Source organism: Athene cunicularia (assembly GCF_003259725.1).
Source record: "Athene cunicularia isolate RWA chromosome 7 unlocalized genomic scaffold, athCun1 chr7_part1, whole genome shotgun sequence".
NCBI lineage: Eukaryota > Metazoa > Chordata > Aves > Strigiformes > Strigidae > Athene > Athene cunicularia.
In genome coordinates, this window is record NW_020799107.1 from 17,683,034 (window position 1) to 17,704,356 (window position 21,323).

General features: G+C 35.5%; 2 protein-coding genes across 4 annotated transcripts in view; one reads left to right on the top strand and one right to left on the bottom strand.

Moving 5' to 3' along the window:
* Nucleotides 1-12,017, top strand: part of GALNT3 (polypeptide N-acetylgalactosaminyltransferase 3) — a 13,019-nt gene extending 1,002 nt beyond the window's left edge. The window contains exons 2-10 of one of the 3 annotated variants that reach the window (XM_026852652.1): nucleotides 993-1,165; nucleotides 2,355-2,504; nucleotides 2,763-2,997; nucleotides 3,776-3,893; nucleotides 4,240-4,440; nucleotides 5,542-5,673; nucleotides 6,610-6,711; nucleotides 9,278-9,430; nucleotides 9,930-12,017. In XM_026852652.1, the coding sequence (XP_026708453.1) occupies nucleotides 993-1,165; nucleotides 2,355-2,504; nucleotides 2,763-2,997; nucleotides 3,776-3,893; nucleotides 4,240-4,440; nucleotides 5,542-5,673; nucleotides 6,610-6,711; nucleotides 9,278-9,430; nucleotides 9,930-10,052 (1,387 nt within the window). In that variant the 3' untranslated portion in view covers nucleotides 10,053-12,017. Of the gene's footprint in view, nucleotides 1-992; nucleotides 1,166-2,354; nucleotides 2,505-2,762; nucleotides 2,998-3,775; nucleotides 3,894-4,239; nucleotides 4,441-5,541; nucleotides 5,674-6,609; nucleotides 6,712-7,061; nucleotides 9,109-9,277; nucleotides 9,431-9,929 lie in introns of those variants that run through there. The other 2 variants (XM_026852654.1, XM_026852653.1) reach the window with 2 other exon arrangements.
* The window catches only part of CSRNP3 (cysteine and serine rich nuclear protein 3), a 112,636-nt gene that overhangs the window by 2,902 nt on the left and 88,411 nt on the right, over nucleotides 1-21,323 (bottom strand). The window lies entirely within an intron of this gene.

Below are 21,323 nucleotides of genomic sequence, written 5' to 3' on the forward strand. Positions count from 1 at the left end.
TTTTTTTTTTTTTATTCAGTGTTAATAAAACCACCAGCATAATTTAAATAAATTAGGAATTTTAAACTGTTAAACAAGGCAATGGAAGAGCTCAGCAATATTGGAGTATTGAAAATTTTTTTTAATGAAGAGTGTTGGACTTGGGTAGAGTTGGTTTTGGTTCTGAGCAGTCTGTCAGTGTCAGATTATATGTTCTCATCTGTGTCAGAAGTGACTAACCTTACTGAGCTGCTGCTGGTAGTATGAATATCACATTGCATATGCATCTCGCAATAACCTTTGCTAGAGTATAACTGGTGAGTTTTTTTGCCTCTGTATTATGTGAGGCATGGCTGTGATAATTACCTTGGGGAGTCTCTAAAGTTGACAGGCAATAAACAGTAAGTATGCAGATTATGAATACAGAAGTGTTGTCGACTTGCAACTGGATTTAAAGTTATGTTTAGAATACATCAATCTTGAAAGACTATGGGTTTAAAATTTTCACTTGCGTGGGATATGCTGCCCTAAGGATTATACGGTATTTCTACGAAATTTTGGAATTCTGAATTAGAACTGTTCTATTTCTCCTTGCAAACGCTGCATTCTTCTAATAAATATTCTTCTTTGTAGTTTTGGGTTCCAACAGTAATGGTGACTTAAACTGATTTTGCAGCTCAGTATCTGCTGCTGTCAGTAGAATAATGTGTATTTTCCTGAGGAAGAGTTGTCTGCTACATGAAATGTACTCAAATGTTTGTGAGACATAAGCAGAAGTGTCTGTTGTTCAACTGGAATTCTTACTCATCATATTTTTAAACAGTATTTTCTACAGCTTCTCCAGTTGGAGCACCTGCCTTTGTGTTTCAAAAGTGGGATAGAAAGTGAAGAATCTGAAATATTTGATGTCCATACTTATAAAGCTTTGTGCTAGAAAGAGAAGGGTTTCTTTTAAGAGTTTGAGTCAAACCTTTTTATCCATTTTGTAACATTTGACGCTTTCTAATCTATAGATGTATTGAACAAAAGTTTAAGCGTTGCCCACCATTGCCAACCACAAGTATTATAATAGTTTTTCATAATGAAGCATGGTCTACTCTGCTCAGAACTGTTCACAGCGTGATGTATACATCTCCTGCCATACTGCTAAAGGAGATTATTTTGGTGGATGATGCCAGTATGGATGGTAAGAAGTCTCTATTTTCTCTTGTTTGTTTTTTTAAAATGTGTTAGGATTGCAGATAAATTGGTTAAAAGAGGTTATCTCTTTACTGCCATTAACATGTCTAACAGTATTCAAAGTGGGTTTTTTCCTTCCTTTTTCTATAAAGTAATTCTTCCCCATCTTTTTTTTTTTTCAAGGTTGTCAGATATGAAGTTCTCATCCTTTAAAAGCTTTTTAAAACCCACTTCTTATTATTCCAGTTCTAGTGCTGCTTAAACTGCATAACTATTCGCATGACAAGTAGCTCTGTAATTTGTGCTTCAAACCAATTACAATTTATAGAACAAAGTATCCAAGGATAAATTGGCCAGTGCTTGTAGCAATTTGCATTTTATCATAGTGATTGTCTTTATGCAAATTAATTTCATTAATATGAAGGGAAATGTCTTCTAGAAAGTAAAGTTATTTAATGGAAAAATAACCTTCAGTACTCAAGTTGACTGCCAAAAATAATTGAATGTATACTGAGTGTGATCACAAATGCAAGTTCAAAAAAATTTACATGTTTTCCTTTAGATGAACATGTCTATACATTCGTGCTTATATTAATGTATTTACATTTTTTGCAAGTCTGTATTTAGCATACTGACACACTTGGATGTGAAGTATATTTAGTAGTACAGTTTAATACTAAGGATGAGCAGAGGAAGGAAGATGATGTGGGATGTTTAATGAGGGATGTGGGGTTGTTTCTCAAATTGCATGTTTAAAGAGTTTTTTATGTAGATTCTGTTGCTGTTTTAAATATTACAGTCTTTGAAAACTAAAATGTGCTGTCATTAAGGAAAAAATTGCATGTTCTGCAGATAACTTGAGTAAATAGGTACATGAGCTGTTTGCTCTGAAGATGGATTTTGAATTGGTACTCAAAGTGTGAATACTGCAGAAGAGATGTACTAGTACATGTCCTTTCTCTTTTAGAATATTTTTAGTGTTCCATCTCCTGTTGTTTGCCAGTCACCTCTTCCTACACCTCCATGTCCAAAAAACCTCAGCCCCTAAAAATAATGTTGAGCAGTCAGGAATTGTTTACTGCTTTGATGCTGAGGTCATTCGTGGGATTAGTGTGAATCTTTAGTTTAATAATGTAAAATTTTAGGCAGTGGCATGTATGTACACTGAATATCCTGAAACTGATTTCTCTTTCTAGAATACTTGCATGACAAACTAGATGAGTATGTGAAACAATTTCAAATAGTTAAAGTAGTCCGTCAAAAGGAGAGAAAAGGTCTAATCACTGCACGGTTGTTGGGAGCTTCCGTAGCAACAGGAGAGACCCTGACTTTTCTGGATGCTCATTGTAAGTGCAACCTGTAACTACGCCAGGTCTGGTTTATAATACTGTTGTCTTTGATTTAACATTGCAAGTTTTTTAATGAATGATGAACATTAGCAGTGTATCATCTTTCCTATTGCTATTTTATATTCTTGAAAGTATAATTAGCAATGCTGTTTAAAAGTAGTGGATATTGGCTTGTTGCAGGCATGTTAAAATATTCCCTGTGTACTTCTTTATAGCCAAGTAAAAATACAGTGCTTCTTCCCATTTTCTCCATAGGTGAATGCTTTTATGGCTGGTTAGAGCCATTATTGGCAAGAATAGCTGAGAACCCTGTTGCTGTTGTGAGCCCTGATATTGCTTCTATAGATCTCAATACTTTTGAATTCAGTAAACCATCTCCTTATGGGCATAGCCACAACAGAGGAAATTTTGATTGGAGTTTGTCATTTGGATGGGAGTCTCTTCCTAAACATGAAAATAAAAGAAGAAAGGATGAAACCTATCCTATTAGGTAAACATAATTTCAATAATGTTTTAAATCCTTCAGTTTACTTTTTTTAATGAAGACCAGTTTGTAAATAACTAACTCTTCAGATGAGTATGATCAGAAGTCTTTGCATCTTACTTGGTTTTTGTAATACTTTCTCTAAGAACCACACTGGGAATTTTAAAGTTTTCATAAAAACGTAATCTCTTTAAGATTAAGATGTTCTGCATTACCTGTTTTCTATATATACTTGGAACATAATAAGCCATTTTTATATGGTTTTTTTGTCAGGAGGGAGGGGGGAGAGGAGGATTATAAACAGTTCTTTGCAGAGATAGTACCACAGATTCTTGCTCCTCATTCATCATCCTTGAAAGGATGACAACAAAGGTTCAGAGTATCAAAATACTAGACTGTTGCAATGGTGCATTTGATGATAATTGTATGTGCTTTGGCCGCAGACAGATTACTGGTCTGGAGGAGTAATGACTTTGCCTGATATCCTCCATACAGGAAGAAAAAAAATAATTTTTCTGATGCTGTCTTTTATACCAGCAGTCATTAGTCTAACCCAGTTGTTAATAAATGACAATAAAACTGTCAAATGAGACTTGATAGGACAGATTTAATTGCTTAAGGTATTATCTATGCCAGGAAAATGTATCAATGTAGTGAAACACTGGTAAATGCATGAAACTTCCTAGATCGGTTATACCATGTTTTTACATCTATATTTAAAAAAAAAAAACCAAAACCCACCTGTTTGAATCCTGTCTTCCTCAGTAAATTTCTCCTTTTGCAGAACACCTACTTTTGCTGGAGGTCTCTTTTCAATAGCAAAAGACTACTTTGAACACATTGGAAGCTATGATGAAGAAATGGAAATATGGGGAGGTGAAAATATAGAAATGTCTTTCAGAGTAAGTTTGGCTATTTAATTAGAAGTGATCTCCATACTGACAGTGTACAGGATTTCTGAGGACAAATTAGTACTAGATGTTGACTTCTCTGCTGAATCAGCCAACATAGAAAACAAACTAATGCCTACTGAACTGATTTTAAAAAAATATATATATATATTTCAGGGTGATAGCTGAAATGTACATTTCCAGGGTCTACCTGATTAGGAAATTCACTTATGGTATGCCTGATATATGTCCTCTTGCTAGTGGTTTGGGTTTTTTTCTGGTGAATAATAACATTGCTATTTTTTCCACCCCCTTAATTCTAATTGCAGTACACTTACGTAAAAAATGTTATTATTAGGTATGGCAATGTGGTGGACAGTTGGAGATCATGCCTTGCTCTGTTGTTGGCCATGTCTTTCGCAGCAAGAGTCCCCATACTTTCCCAAAAGGTACTCAAGTGATCACACGTAATCAAGTACGCCTTGCAGAAGTGTGGATGGATGAATATAAAGAAATATTTTACCGAAGAAACACAGAGGCAGCAAAAATTGTGAAACAAGTAGGTGGTGGTGGTGGTATTAGAAATCACACTTGCTGCGTTGAAAGTTTTGGTGAGCAAAAGTTATTTATTGATGAAGTATGTAAGGATTCTAGATATTTTAATGAAAAGAGAGTTCAGTTTGCTTAATTCTGAAGCCCCAACACACATGAAAAAAGTGCTCGGGTGGTGGTAGTGTTGGTTTGTGTGGTGGGTTTTTTTGATTATTAAGGGTTTTTTCATATATTCTCTAAAATCCTGGGTTGTTTGTATTGAATGGCCACTGGAACTACCAGAAGAGCATGAGAAAAGCTACTGAGCATAGAAAATGCAAACTAACTTATTTTTTGGAGTGAGAAACGTAATGTCTCATTAGTCTCAATTTATTTAGTATTTTTACTTTAAAAGCAGATTTTGCTGTTCTTTAGCAGCAGAATAAATTGCTTATTCAATGACACATATCCATCCTGTCTCTATTTGCTTAAAAACTTAAGTTAAATCCAGGGTGTTTGAGTGTTGGTTTAGTTATTTTTGTAAATTTTCTGGAACTTTTGTCTTTTACCAGATGGAATGTAGAGTTTTCTTCAAGAAGGTATTTTTTCTCCCTTCGAATGAGAATTTTTTGTGACCATGACTAATAGCATTAGATTTCCTAAGAGTGTTTAGTAGCTAGACAACTGAATTTTGTCCATAAGATTCTTCATTGTACTGACTATTATGCTAATTATTTAATCAATCCAATTCATTATTTCAGCTTACTCTTTTTTGTGAGATGTTAACTCTATAGCTGTCATCGGTATGGTGGTGTTTGTACTTTCCCACTTCATGGCACTGTTAAAACTCTTGGGACTAAGGATACTTCTGGTTGTTCCATGTTGCAATGTATTTTTCTTGCATGTGCTTTGAAATACTTCAGGCAGGATGTCAGTGGTGTTATGACACTGAAAAACAAACGATACTGTAGTAGTATGATATTTAAAAAAAAAAATAAATCAACAAATGAAGCTTAAAACTTGTTTAATGCTACAATACAGAATACCATAGATTTATACGTACAAAATTTATATTAGTAACACTAATATATTTCTCTTCCATTCTTCCTTACATCCCTTCCTCTAACAGAAAACATTTGGAGACATCTCAAAAAGGCTTGAGTTAAGACAGCGTCTGCAGTGTAGAAATTTTACTTGGTATCTCAGTAATGTTTATCCAGAAGCATATGTGCCAGACCTGAATCCTTTGTTTTCTGGATATGTAAGTTTAATTATTTCCTATAGTCTTCCATAATCTTCTGTGCTACCTTAGCCATAGCATTTACATTTTAGCTGTCATTAACTGCTCTAGGGTTTTCTTGTCACTGCTCTAGGGTTTTCTCGTCACTACTCTGGACATAGAATCTATTCTGCATACCTCGCTATCTGAATATTTTATAGCTTTCTTGATGGTGATATGAAATTTAAGCTAAGCTTTTTAACTAACAGCCTTGCTTAACAGGATCTTACAACCTGCTAAGGTAAGCAACATTCTACCTATCACTAACAGTTAAGATAATACAAAAATACTAAGCCAGTGGTGAGAGACTTCCTGAATTATCAAGGTAAATTTATCATTATATACTAAGAAGTCAGAGAATTTTTAGTTCATGGTAATAAGGAAAACTGGTGAGCTGTTTGCTTCTCAGAATTAGGTTTATGATGAGGCAAATATGTATTTATAGTTATACATATGTTTTTAAAAGACCATTGCATTTTCTCTGCCAAATAACTACTTAGACATTGCATTGCTAAAACCAAAAAACTATTAACTACTCATAATTCTTAGTTTGAGATGAATGTGAATGTCTAGTACGTACTTACAAATAAAACTTCCTCTTTCTCCAATTTTGAATATTTTATGTGTTTCTGTTCAAACTCTAATTTGAATAACAGTAACCTTATAGCCTAATAATAACCCAGTAGCCTAAGAATTTACAGTGTGTGGTTGCAGACAGCCGTCATGACTACATCAGGCTTTTAGTTTGAAAAAATTAACTGAGAGACCAGATTTTTTATTTGACTATAGCAGAAATTAAAAATGAACTAAAAGCTGTAAATTTTAAGCCAAAAGTTTGGTTTTTGCACAGGTTTAATTTTTTGCCATCCTCAGTGATCTTTCTTTTTTTTTTTTTTTTTGATAATATCCTTTCTTTAGTTAAAAAATATTGGTAACCGCATGTGTCTGGATGTTGGTGAAAATAACCATGGCGGCAAACCATTGATTATGTATTCTTGTCATGGACTTGGAGGAAATCAGGTAAAATATTTGGTACCTGATTTTTATGATCTATTCAGCTGTAACTGCATATTGAAGCTTTTCATTTATTTCAGAGAATGAACTAATTTTTAATATGCAATTTTGCTCCTTTTTTTTAATTTATTTTGAGTTAATTCCTATACATATAGTTCAAGGAAAATTTCATACTGCTCTTCATGTTGTCCTGGTTCTAACATCTCATGTTCAGCATACAGATTGAGATACAGATTCACTTGATATTTCTGTGCAAAACCTTTTCATCCTACTCTTACTACTTTCTTGTAAATGTTTGTCGTCTTAATCCTCCCTTTCCTTATGCTTCCTCCTATTGCTTCTTTCTCTGCCACCAGGACTTGCACTGTCAAGGAAGATGGTGGGAATCCAGCCAGTGGGAGACCGAGTGGCCAGGCCTGAGCCACCTTCCCTATCATGCTTGCAGCCTCATAGTCTGAGGTCAAAGTGGTCTGTCCTGTACTGCCTAATGCAAGTGAATAATATGATTTAATTTGTCCAAGAAGTGTTCTTTTTGATGCATAGCTCTTGGAGGCAGCAGTGGTGTTCTGTTTCTTCTACAGTATGACTTGCAATAGCTATCAGACACTGAATCCTTCAGGCACTACTGTAATACTAATAAAAGTAGCATCTCCTTCTCTGCCCAGAAATGAACTCTCTGTTGCTTTAAAGAGTTATTCCATGAATAAAATTTATTAACTTTAGATCCTTAATAACTAAAGGTCAACAGAGGTTTAAATGTTTTTGTTAGAATACAGTTGTAATTTTTCATTTTTTTATGAAAAGCCATCCATTGATGACACTGAAAACTCAGACACGTGATCATAGTTATTTGATGCTTTCCTAATGAATTTTTGTGGGAGATGGAATACTGTCTAGATTAGCAACTACCCTGTTACATTAGCTTCTTACAGTATTGAACTTTTTTTATTCTGTTGTGGATTAATACTGTATTAGCCTTTTCACATTGTCACAGTCATTAAGGCAGGAACACACCAAGACATTGTATTAAGAGATCTGCTGCATGCTTCTGTTGTCTCTAAGTTATCTTGGACTGTACTAATACTCTATGCTTTCCTCCTGCCATAAAATAACAGTCTAAATCCCTTTAAATACCAGCCTTCAGAGAATTTTAATATAGGTTTTGCTGGTTATGAGATGTGGATATTTGCTTACTTAACCATTCTCATTACAATACTTCTATTTTCAGTTGGTTTATGTTCTTCATCAGACTTTAGCAGTGCAGGCAGAAATTTTCCCTGTTACCTGTTGTGTTTGTCCATATATGTGAGATGGGAGAAAGGAGCAGAAGAGAGAACCTAGTTTTCAAATTTGTACATAAACTGTTTATCATTCTTCCTTTTTAGAATATCCTGGGGCTGGGAACATGTCCATCTCAATATCCAAAATTAATGAAGCTTTAAACCTAGCTTTCAAGTTATATCGTCAGGGTTTGCAGAGATTTTGGAACTCAAAAAATAAATCAAAACAGATTAAGTCAGATTAACAGATTTAGAATAAATTATTATGTCTGAGAGCTAAGTGACTAAGCAGGTCAGTCCTGTCAATACCTGTTTCAGGGAGTTACGTTGAATGCAGAAACTTAACAGTGAAATGCCCATTTGTTCCTCAGCGCTATTCCCATTGATGCCAAGGCAGTGGGGAGGCAGAAGCTGATCAGTTGGACAGATGGTTGAAAGCCACAGGGAGCTAACAGAGCCTGGTCTCCACAGTCAAAGGAAAAATATGGTGGAAAAGGCTGACATACAGTGCCAAAAACCAGTGGTAGTGGGATATAATTATAGGAACTCTGCTGTTTAATGAGGTAGAAAAGGAAGAGACCAGGATGGTAGGGTAGGACTAGAGGTAAAAAAAGGACAGCTGTATCTGTAACTGTTAGAATTAAATACCCGTTAAGACTGGAATTAATAGCCTAAAATTCCTTAGCCTTAAGAGAACTTTGCTGTCAGGAAATAATGGTAAAATTATAATAAAATACATGTTTATATTACTTTGCTAATGGCTAGCTCACAAGAGAACATAACAGCATCCTATTGTTAGCATTCATTGTTTAGATCAAGCAGTAAAAGTTGACATACATCAATTAATATTGTTCTGTGTGACAATTTGTTTTTTGGTTGCTCTAAGAAAAAAAAAATCCAGTAACAAAAATTGAATACAGATTTTTAAAGTTTAAAAATGCCAAAATTTAAGTTATCCATACAACTATCTCCACTCTTCAGTTTCTCTCCTTGAATTATATATGATTCCTGGGGGAGCAAGCAATGAGATCTGGCATCATAATGTATATGTACCAAGTGTCATTTGCAGTTTATACATTTAAGTACTTCTAAATATATGGCATTAATATTAAAAAATGCTTTGTTTTGTAAATACTTTTAAAGCAAGTATGCTGAAAATTAGAGAATTGATTCTGCAGTCTCAAATTGTTGAATAATAAAAGAAATATATTTATGTATTGTAATTTCAAATGATTAGTTTAATGCTCTTGTTTGTGTTTGTTTACTGACATTTAAAAAAATTATTTAAATAGTACTTTGAATATTCTGCACACCATGAAATTAGACATAACATTCAGAAGGAGCTTTGTCTGCATGCTTCTAAAGGACCTGTGCAGCTTCGTGAATGTAACTACAAAGGCCAGAAAACCTTTGCCGTTGGAGAAGAGCAATGGCTGCATCAAAAGGTATTTAGACTGTGCAGTGAATTAGCATTTTTATTGGTTGTCTTTTATGAGTTTAATTTTTGATTTCTAATAAAAGAGAAAACCCCAAGGAAACAGAATTCTGAAGCCAAAAAGGAGTAAGTTTATTTCTGCGAGGAAAATGTAGATAATTTCAGCTTTTCAGTTACCAAATAAAAATGTGATGATTTCACTATTTCAAATGTAAAGTCACTTAAAGCAGTTGATATCCTTTAGTGTGTGTGTGTGTGTGTGTGTGTGTCTGGGCATCCACCTGGAATTCAATCCATGTTTTGTATCTTCTAAAATATTTTTTTAAATTTTGCTAACAGAGCAAGCTGCCACTTGCATATACTACTCATATTTGCTTGCTACCCACCCTCTTCACTATCTTTATGGCCTTACTCTTTAACAGCAATGAACTTGAGAAAAACAAAGAGTGGGGGGAACAGCACACTTGTTGTTTGTTCACTTTTTCTTCCTCCTTTTTTACTCATTTTAGGATCAAACTCTGTACAATGCAGCACTACATATGTGCCTTACAGGAAATGGAGACCATCCGAGTTTGGCATCCTGTAATCCATCAGACAGCTTCCAGAAGTGGATTTTTGGCCAGAACAATTAAGATTTTCTATCTATGGGCCAGGAGCATTTTATTAAAAGATCCATTCTAAACTGTGATCATGTATGTATACTGCATTTTTAAGTGATGCATACTTTAAATGCAAAATGTTTCAAGTTTCTTTTCCCTCTTATTTAAGTTGGATATTAAATACGTCATCAGAGATTCCTTAGGAGTCTGTTATACCAAAGATGATTGAGATGCTAATTAAGAAAAATGTTTACAATATTTCTATGGTAAGACTTTATATGTTGACCACTGATTCATGGATCCTTTTCACCTTGGGAACCACATGTATATTGTTTTTCCACGTTTTAAGTACTTCTGAAGAAGACTCATTTTCTCTGTAGAGTATGAGAAATTATGTACTGTCTAAAAACCAAGACACTTTATATGTATAGTTTTATGTTCAATTGGTTGATTTATTTTTTATTAATTGTTACTTTGTGAACCTTTCTCAGTAATTTTTAAGTTCCTTCAGCTGAAAAATTAAATGTTTGACCTTCAGGTTGAAGCCAAATAGGCTACCACATTGTGCTCATCTTCTAGTAAGTGATTCTTCTTTTGTAGGAAAAAAAAAATATTACTGAAATATATATGTATAATTATTTCAATGGAAAATCTGCTTATTCTGATATTAACCTTTGTTTAGCCAAAAGTTTTTGTATAGATTTTTTTTGTATTTCATGAACTGTAAAATTTATGACGAAGTTATATTGTAATAGATTTCTGAGCTGTTTAACACATTTTGTTCATTAATGCCTTTAAATTACATTATCTGCTAAACCCACTTTTTTCCTATTTTTTAGTGATTTATGCAGTGTTTACCTAACAGGTTTCTAATGTTATCTGTACATAATTTCTTGTGCGAAAACTTGCATGTTGATTTTTTTTTTTCCTGCTGTTGCTGTTTCCCGTTTTACAAAGGACTGACCTCACTTTTATCAGTTTAAGTGAGACCTTGGCCTTCCTAACTATTCTGCTAGCTCTATTCATGAAATATTGTGTTCTTGTAAGCATCTATAATTTTATGTCAATAGATCATATACAGCTATGCCTTCATAAATAGCCTTCCTTTGATTAACTATTTAAATATGTATATATTTCTTTGGTTATTTTACTGGATGCATTGTTGTTAAACACTCTTGTTAGTCTTCCATTGCAATCACCAATCATGCCCATTTTCTGACTGATTATCTCAGGCCTTTAATGAAGGTAACTCTTCTGCACAAGAAATATGCTCTTTAGGAACTGAGAAGTGCACTTATTTCAAAATGTCTACTTCAGGGTATGAATGTGAGATTAATGACCGTCCCACCCTTAAAGCGGCTAAGGTCATATTAATAATGCACTTTAATAAGGTAAACTGTATTTCATAATAAAATTTTATATTCTGATTTAGAGAATTCTTAACAGGTTTATGCAAATTATGGAAGTTTAAAATTAACCTTAAATTTGCATGTGTTATGATATGGATGGAAACTGGCTATAAAATTTAAATAATAAACTTATAGGATGAGAAGGAAGCAGCAGAATAAAAACAAGGAAAAGACTCACTGTTGTCTAGAAGTGCCCATGTTATTAAGTAGGGATGGGAAAGATCAAAGGTAAAAAGGTAGTTAGACTTTGCAGCTTGTCGAAAGAATTGTGTTGAACATCTATAGTATCTATTCAAATGGAAGAAAATAGGAGGTGTAATAGCAACCATCTTAATTAACTCTTTAATAACTGAATCTGAAGAAACTTGAAATCTCAGCAGTGAAAACTTGAGCAGTAAGATCAGGCCTAGTTAGATGCAGCTAGTAAAAGTGTATTAGGAAATGCTTTGTATGTCTTTTAAATACTGTACTCATAAGGGGAGGGGGACTAAAGAAAAAGTCATGGCTGCCAAAAGGAAAAAAAATACAATTTTAAAAGTGAAGACAAAAAAAGTGTTTGGCTGCGTGATCAAATATAAAGCTGTGAATAAATTTGTCCTTTTGTCCTGGTAAATAAATAATATCATTACAGATAAATGCTAATTTATCTATAGAGTCTGGTGGATGGATGATGTTGTGGGGTTTCTTTATTTCTAATGGGTGGAAAGAGCCCATCTTTTGGTTAATTTAACAGTATCTGATTAAGTTCAGCTTCTGAATAAAAGCAAGGAGTAATCCTTCCAGTAGTTCTAAGTCATCTAAAAGACAACAAGTGAATAAGCAAGGATCAGCAAGAATTTATCAGAAACATTAACTTAAGTTAATTTCTTTTCTGGCTTGATAGTCATGCCTTTGAGTCATGTCTTGGCTTCTGTAAGATTTTTGGTGACATCTTTGAGAATATCCTGTGAAGTTAAAGTTGTATGACTTAAAATAACTTGCTACAGTGTGGGCATAAATTGTCAAAAAGACTGTACTGGGAAGGGTTATCAATGCCAATGAGAAACTGGAAGGCTGTATCAAATGGCATTGCACCAAGATCTGTCTGTGCCCTCTGATAAATATTACCATAATTCAGTAATGAAATACAAAGTAGTATTATTACTTTCACAGATCAAACCAATATGGGAAGGGCAACAAATGCTCTTGGCAGACTGGAGAGGTTGAGGAAAAACAGGATGCAGGTCAGTGAGAAAATTTTTCAACAAATATAAATAGAGGATGTGAGATTACATAGATAGCACCTGTTCCATGTTACACCCCCAGGTATGAAATGGTGTTCAAGGAATCTGTTCTAGGAGACAAGGTATTTAGCATAGCTGTTTAAAAGGACTGAACTGCTTTTAGTTCCTAGATTTTGTTATACAGCAAATTACATTATTTTTAATACCACTAAAGGGTTATTTCCTCATGTAACCTCCTCTTAAAAACTTGTCAGATTGGAATTTGCAGATATGAAACATCATTTATCTACTCATTACCAGTTTTTATTTTTAGAGGTAACATTCCAAACTAGGATAGAATTTAAATTGCAAGGAAACAAGTGTTCTGTAGATAGGAATCTCTTCATAAGCAGTGCTAGAGGAGCTCCAATTCTTAGTTTTCTAGTTGGTAATCTAAGACCATATTATAGCAGATATAGCAGTATATGTACTTGTCACTGTAGCAGGTCACTAGTTATTATATTTCGTGTTCAGTTCCAGCTGTGGAAGGGAAAAACTTATTCTGTGATTTAAAATTAGTTTTAAGATTTTCCTTTCATTTTTTGAGACTTAGTTTCTGGCCTAACATAGGTCAAAAGTCTAAAATTTGTAATATACTTTAACATAGGTTTTTTTAAGCATTGTTACTATTGCAAACACTCTAACCTTTTTTTTCATATGTTTACTACCTGTTCTTTAAACTGGGTGACATTTTAGGCTGTATTTTTGCAATATTTAGTACAACAGCAATTCAGTCTTACTTGGACTCCCTACTACCTTCCAGAAAAGAGGGAAGATCTGTAGAGGAAGACACTAAGTGACTTTTTTTGTTCTATTCTATTCAAAGATCTGAAATTAACTTCTGGGTCTACACTGAGTATTGCACTTCCAAATATACATATATATGTGTGTGTATATATAGAGATATCATCCAATTTTAGAAGAGCAGTAAGAGATATGTAAATATGATTGGAGGTTTAGAAAATATTTTAATTACATTTTTTTAAAAAATACTTTTGAAAAAGCGATAACAAAGCAGCAGTAAGAAATATTGCAAGCAGTTCATTTTCTAGCATCAGTCTTGAATCTTTCCTGAAAAGTAAACTGTTTTGCAGGTGTTTTCTAGAGGGCAGAAGCAGATGTTCTCCTTGGCATAGCTTATTCTTCCAGAATGATTCTCTTGATTAATTATAGTACATTCTACAAAGCCGTACTAACTTTTCTGTACTTTATATTTTGCTGTATACATCTCTTGAAATATGTTGAATTACTCTTAACTAAGAAATAAATGAAACTGAAAGAACTTGTTGACACTATTTCCTTTTAAAGAATAATCTCCCACAGTTTGGGAATTAGCCTTACAGAATTTTATGCATCTGATCAAATTTATAATATTAGATTGAAATGTAAGGGGCTTGATTTCAGTGTCTAAGTTGTCAGAACTGCAGCCAGTCCTTTGAACTTTTGTGCACGGATCTCTCTGAGGGTTGTACTTTCTATCAGACATTCCAAGGAAGTGACAATCTTTCTGTGTTTCAATGAATCTCCTGAATTCAAGTTGGGATTTCACTGCTAAAACATTCCGTCCAAAACTGCACTTGTGTCAATAAGCACAATATTTCAAGTAGTAGTTTAATATTATGATGTTTAAAAAAAAATCATGGATTTCCATTAAGAAGCTTTGCTGTATTATAAACATTAATCCTTCACTTCAGATTGCCCTCTTTAAAAGTCTTTTAAAAGTATATTTTTAAAGTTAAATCTACAATATCTGATTCTGTTCTTTATAATGTAAATGTTAGCTTTACTTTACATGTTATATTAGGTAGCAATAATAAATATCGCACGTCTTGTTCAGTTTCTCCCCAGTCTGAGGGAGAAATTAATACAAGATTACTATTCTTTAAAGGGAGAAAAAACTTTCAAAAGTAAAGCCTTATCAAAGGATTGGAAACCAGAAGAGGAAAAGAAATTCAGAATAGAAAGGAGATAGATGTATGGGGAAAGAGCTGTATTGGAAATAGCACTATCTAGACAGGGTGTCCTTTGTGTTTTGGGGAGAATGGATACAATGATTTAAAATTGTACAGCATTCCACACAGAGACTAGAATTACACATTGGTGTTCCCAGGCTCAGCAAACAAAAGTAAAATCCCCTAAAAATTGAGGGTCATCTTTCTGCTTAACCCTCTTCCTCACGAAATAGTTTTAAATGATGGAGGTTCTGGCTGATTTGGTTTATGATGGGATATTGCATTTAAGTTGTTTACAATCACATCAACATTATATTCTACTGAAAAGCTAGGAAATGACAATTCAGCTCTTTGTGCAAAATAAAAAATAGACGTGTTTTATTTTCTGACAGTGCTGCATCTGTTACATAGCATAGAGGAGTTTCAGAAGTAAAAAAGCTTGTGGGTAAGGAATAAGAACTGTTTAAGAAATTATGTTTATGTTGAAGTGTCATTTACTACTAAAACCAGCAACCCTACAAAAAATTAATCTTAAAGATAGACATGTCAAATAGTACCCTTGTTTAATTTTTTTTTTTTGGTAGGTGTTTTTACTGTTCCTAATTTAGTTGCCTCTGTTCTCATTTTAATCTATGATTTGCATGGTAAATAATCATCTTTCTTCTCTGGGTTAACAGTGCAATAACAAAAACAAATTCTGAAGGGCTGTAAACTGGAATTAAAACTTTAAAATGTTAAGATATTTCATATTTAAAAAATTATTCTAATTTTGTATCATTTCTGTCTGCAACTGAACTAGAAGATGGCTGACGTGAAACATCAACATTTGTCACTATTACTGAAACTATATATCCTGGCTTCCCTTTTTAGAAAAATATTTGAACTACTTCTCACACGCTTAATTATCACATAATACTTCATTATACTATGCTTAAATGATGCACATTAAAAGGGCTAGTTGTTATGGTTTATTTCTTAAAAAATCCTGTATTTTCTTCCTGAGGTGTTTCTCATGCTGCTTTGTACTAGAGTGCACAAAACACGAGGAAAACATTTTGATGAGTGGAGAATTTCCTGAGGATAATAACCTCAAAATACGCTGCCCTAAAATATTACATTCCCAGATATTGTATGTGAAGTTTTTTTATTCTTAGTTCAATTGGACTGGCTTGTCCTAAGATAAGGCTGACTAATTGTGGAAGATGTCAACTGATGACTGAGGTACTGTGATGTGACTTACTTGATTGAGGCAGGTTAGGCATCGTCTTGGGAATATGAAATCCATTGTGATTTGATATGTTTCAGACGGATCCTCTCAGTCTCTCAGGTAGAATTAGTTATCAGATCAAAGTAACAGGCTGACTGGAGAACTGTCTCACTTCATTAGATCGCTGAATTCTAGACTTTAATAAGTTGACTCAGCACAACTCAAAAGCTGTGATAGAAACTACTGCTAGTAGTATGTTACTGTTAGATGGCTCCAAAGTGTGTAGAGAGGGATGACAAACAAGTAGTTACTCTTTTGAATGTGATTATCCCACTAGCTATTTCTTCCTTCCTCCTGACAGTCCCTTTAACCTCCAAACTGTCATTGTCAAAAAGTGGACATCACTGTCTCTGCCTTCTCATTACCATGAGCAATCTTAATCATTCACTTATTATCAGGGCAAAAGGAAACCACTGCTGTAACCAGGATCACTTTCATGCTTGTTTATGTCAATTTAAATGCAAAGATAACCTGATTTCTAGATTTTCAGTATCTGTTTTCTCCTTAAATCTGTTTAGGAAGTCAGCCAGAATGTTGATGTCACTGGACATATGCAGTAGTATAATTTTAAAGGCCTAAGTGCATTTATTTTTTGGGGGGGAAAAAAAAAAGGGGGCCTATGTAAGGTAAGACAGCCAGACAATGTTTGGGGGACTCTGAGGCTATAAGTTATTACATATGTGACACTGAAGATTTTTCACTCATTAGAATTTGCTTTCTTATGATGCTGCTTTTCTGAATGATTTTCAAAAAATTTCTGCTGGAAATTACCATTTTTATTTTTTAATCAATTTTGTTGCTTAACTTGGATCAATCAGCCATCTGCTTTGCTTCTGATTCCCCGGGATTCCTTGACCTGATTTTTGCATTTGTAGGGGGTCTGGATCCTTTAAGACCATCCACTGAAGTGCTGAAAGGTACCAAGACCTCTATCCCTAGTTAGTATAGTTAATGGGATTGTTCTACAGATCTTAAAAAATCTCAACTTCTAATAAACATATATGGTGAATTAGCAAGGAACACTCATTCTTTCTACTGATGTTTCACTGATGTTCTCTGAAGCCAGTAGAATTTCTGTAAAAATGCTTTGGTTTTAACAGTTCATTATTCCTTCTCATTTGTCCTTCTTGACTAACTCTAGCAAATTAATGTCAAGTGAAAGCTTAAACACTAATTAATCATGGTTACTGTATTTTTTACAAGCCTACAGAATAGAACACTGTGTATTAAGTTATAATTTTGTACCTAATATTGCTAGACTAAAGACAGCCAAAAGTAAATCCTGCCTTGCCAGTAATGTCTTAAATATTATGATAAAGTTAGTAGATGTTGAACTTCCAAGAAGGAATATCTCATGCTTGGGTTCCCGAAGGAGAAATAAATATAGTAGTGTCTGGTGTAAGAAGGGAATGCCTGCAGTAGTATGAAGAGATTGGGTGACTGAACAGCAAAGAGAACAGGATTTGTCCAGGAAAGAGGCTTAGGAACAGGACAGAAGTTAAATGGAAGAAAACTCAGGTCTTAAAGTGTGAGCCTGGGAGGCAGTCCTCCCCAGTCTTCTGTTGTTGCTAATTTTGTTTCTCTTCTTAGCGCTTTTTTTTTTTTTTTTCTCTCAAAAGCAGCAGAAAGGCAGAAGTCTCTAGCGGTCTGAAATAGAGTATAAGAGACATAAAGCCTAATGTGTATGCATAGTATGGCTGGTAATGTCTTGGCAATGCAGTTACAGAACAGAGGGTCTGCTTAGGTGAATTTGTGGTTTGTGAAACCTAGCAGTGCTGCAGCTGTATATAGTCAAATTTCCATCCAGATTCAGTCAGTATGACTGAGGCCTGAAACCACTAGCAGTAAGTCCAGGGAATGGGTAGGAGATGAGAAACATTTCAGACTAGTAAATTACAAAAGTGAAAAATAACATAATAACTTGTATGATGGAACATAAACAGTCTGTGCTTGTGGAAATGGCTGTTGAGGACAGCTGCAGAAGAAAGGTAAGTTACACCTAACATGTTAACTTGTGTATAAGGAAGAGAAAATAATTTTCTGGCACATTCAGATCTCAAGAAAAAGGGGCTTTCTGCTCCTCTGATATAGAAGGAAAAATTGATAGACCCTAAAGGACCAGAACATAACACTGGAAAGGAGTGACTAAGGCAGAAAGCTTAATGGTTAAGTCAAGGACTGAGTGGACTTGGAAAAGTGATGATGAGAAACTCTAGGGAGAAAGAAGAGATGTGGGAGCAAAAGCAAGGAAAGTAGGGGGACAGGTTCTAGGAGTGAGTGTGGGACAATAGTGCAAGTGAAGGGCAGTGAGTGAGGAAAAGCTGGAAAAGTGAAGTAGCAAGGAATCTAGAATCTACAGTGGGAAGAATGTCAGAAATGGTGTTCACACAGGAAATACATGGGGGCACTTCAAGGAAGAGCTCCAAGGTTAGAATTGTAAAGTGCTGCTGAGATTTCTTACTGACTTTTACCAAAGCTCACTGATTTAGGGATTCTTCTGGAGTGCCTCAGTGCCTCCTAGATTATATAGGTCTGAGAAGTCTAGTTGCTTCTCCACTTGGCTAAACCTTCTATATTTCAAACATGCAATTCTGTCAGGAAAGAGAGGTGCTTGACAATAGGTATGCTATCAGAGAAATCATCCCATGCGTTGTGACTGGGGTAGTTGGTCAGTTGACAGGCTGCTAGCTACCTGGTCTGTTGCCAAGGAAATTTTATGTTTGTCACTTGTGTGGTATAATTGCTTCTAAAGGCTGCTCAGTAAATAACATTTGCCCACATAGATTACCTTGCATCTAAACAAAAATCTTTGCATTAGGATTAATGTTTGCTTTGATATTAAATAGTTTCTATGAAATAATAAGATTTGTAATTTAACAGGGGACAGTAGTTCACAATGAGACAGCATACTTACCTAAAACTTTACTGCTCTAGGACCAGGAAACACTCACCTAATATATATACATGCCTGACTGTTGATCCAAGAGCTCCTGTGTATGTTTTCAAAAGGGATTGGAATGTGTAATGAGAGGAAAAAGGAATAAGGAAAACCAAGCTAGTGAGCTCAGGGCGAGTCATGGCTACTACCTCTCTGTCTAGATAACTGGAAATTAAGAGCTGAAGGCCACCTATTGACTTATTCAAGGCCTGTGGTTAAAGTGTAGACTTGCAATGTTTTTGCTGGCTGTGGAACAGAAATTGGTTTCTGTGGGTTGGCTGTGCCTGCCTAAAAGCTGGGCTTCTGCTTTAGCTCTGCCATGAGCAGAGTCTAATTGTTGGCAGCAATTTGGTGCAAGAAAGGTGGGGTTTGGGGAAGAATGGAGCCATGCGAAGGCCAAAGGGAGATGAGGGGCAGCCTGGGCCTTTGATGTGAAAGTGAAGGAAGAGGCATAGGTATGGCCAGAACGGTAATGTGTGGCGCCAGTGTGCATTTCAAATAATTGCTTGGGACTGGAGTCAAAAGTCCAAGGGATATACTAGAATAAATAGAACTAAAAATGCTTTTTACATGGTGATTTCCAGTATAAGTGAAAGATCTCTTCTGCAAAGGCTAGTCTGCCATTATCCCCAGCTTGTAGCACTCAAACCAGTTAAACACAGATGTGGAAATAAAAATGGTTTCTGCAGTCTGCCTATGTAGGTGCATTTTGTGGTGTGCATATAAAACTAAGCCATGTAAACAAAAGCTCATGCAAGCTAAGTACTATTTTTGTATCAGAAACCAAGACATAGTTGTTGCATAATCCAAAACACACTTTACTCTAAAGACATAATAAAGAAATAATTATTTTATAGTCAAAGTAATCTAGGGTCCTTATACTACCCTACCTTAACCAGCTTAAAATCAGTTAAATGTTCCCTTGGGCTACACTCCATTTTGTATCATGTCACCATCCTTACAGTTTTTCTGTCTTGTTAGCAGGAAATTTCTGCTGAAATGTCTATTGAAAGTATTCAGCTTTGCTTCTTCAGCAACTCTCTCCATTTGTCCTGCAGATATCATGATCATAGTACACACTGAAACATGTAAATCATAAACTTTTCTTCTCCTCTAAGCTATCACATTGAAGAACTTTTTAAAAAAATTCTGGATTACATGTCTAAAAACCAAATAAAATGTTTTCAAGTGCTTCACATTATCTATAGCTCTTCTGGATGTCATTGATGTTCACATAACTGCATGCTGAAAATCAGTTTATTGCAGGGGCTTCTCTCTCTTACTGCCTTTTTTAAAATTTAAAGCACTTTCAGAAATAGTATTAGGATCTTCTCTTTCCCCATGGAGGAGAAAAAAAGAGAAACACTATTACATATGCAGCATGTAAAAATTAATACCTCAATACTACTGAAGTTTACCAGAAAATCTAGGGTCAGTGTTAGCCTCCATCTTACTAGGCTCTGTTACACATCTGGGAAAGTAATCACAAACACTAAAGAAACCTTTATTTCAGGCAGGGACAGCATAGCCTTACTCCCAGCAGGACAAAGCAGGTCCTACATGTCCTGGGACTTCAGAGCCTGTGGCTCTGGACAGCTCTGGCCCATGAACAAGAGACCCCACTGGTCATTTGTGGCTCTACCTGGTTATGACTCACCATGAGCCAGCAATGTGCACTTGCAGTGCAGAAAACCAACTTTGTCCTGGGCTGCATCAAGAGCAGTGTGGCCAGCAGTTCAAGGGAGGGGATTCTCCCCCTCTACTCTGCTCTGTGAGATCCCAACTGGAGCACTGTGTCCAGCTGTGGGACCCCCAACATAAGGAGCATGTGGACCTGCTTGAGTGAGTCCAGAAGAGGCCACAAAGATGACCAGGGGGCTGGAGCACCTCCCCTGTGAGGACAGGCTGAGAGAGTTGGGGGTGTTCAGCCTGGAGAAGAGAAGGCTCCAGGGAGACCTTATAGCGGCCTTCCAGTACTTAAATGGGGCTACAGGAAAGATGGGGAGGGACTCTTCATCAGGGGCTGTAGGGATTTTAAACTGACAGAGGGAAGATTTAGATGAGATATAAGGAAGAAATTCTTCACTGTGGTGGTGGTCAGGCCCTGGCAGAGGTTGCCCAGAGCAGCTGTGGCTGCCCCCTCCCTGGCAGTGTTCAAGGCCAGGTTGGACGGGGCTTTGAGCAACCTGGGCTAGTGGAAGGTGTCCCTGCCCATGGCAGGCAGGTGGAACTGGATGATCTTGAAGGTCCCTTCCAACCCAAACCAGTCTATGGTTCTATGACACTGTTAACTGCAGTGTGACTTCGCCTGCTCACCATACCTGAGGCTTTTGTTTCATCACCCTCAGGAGTAATTGCTGATTTACGCTAGCGTGAGTATAGAATTACATCAGTACTATTAATAGATCAACTTAACACTGAGGTTCAGTTGTAAGTCTTCTTACTTCTGAACTAGCATCCTGATATCTTGCATTAG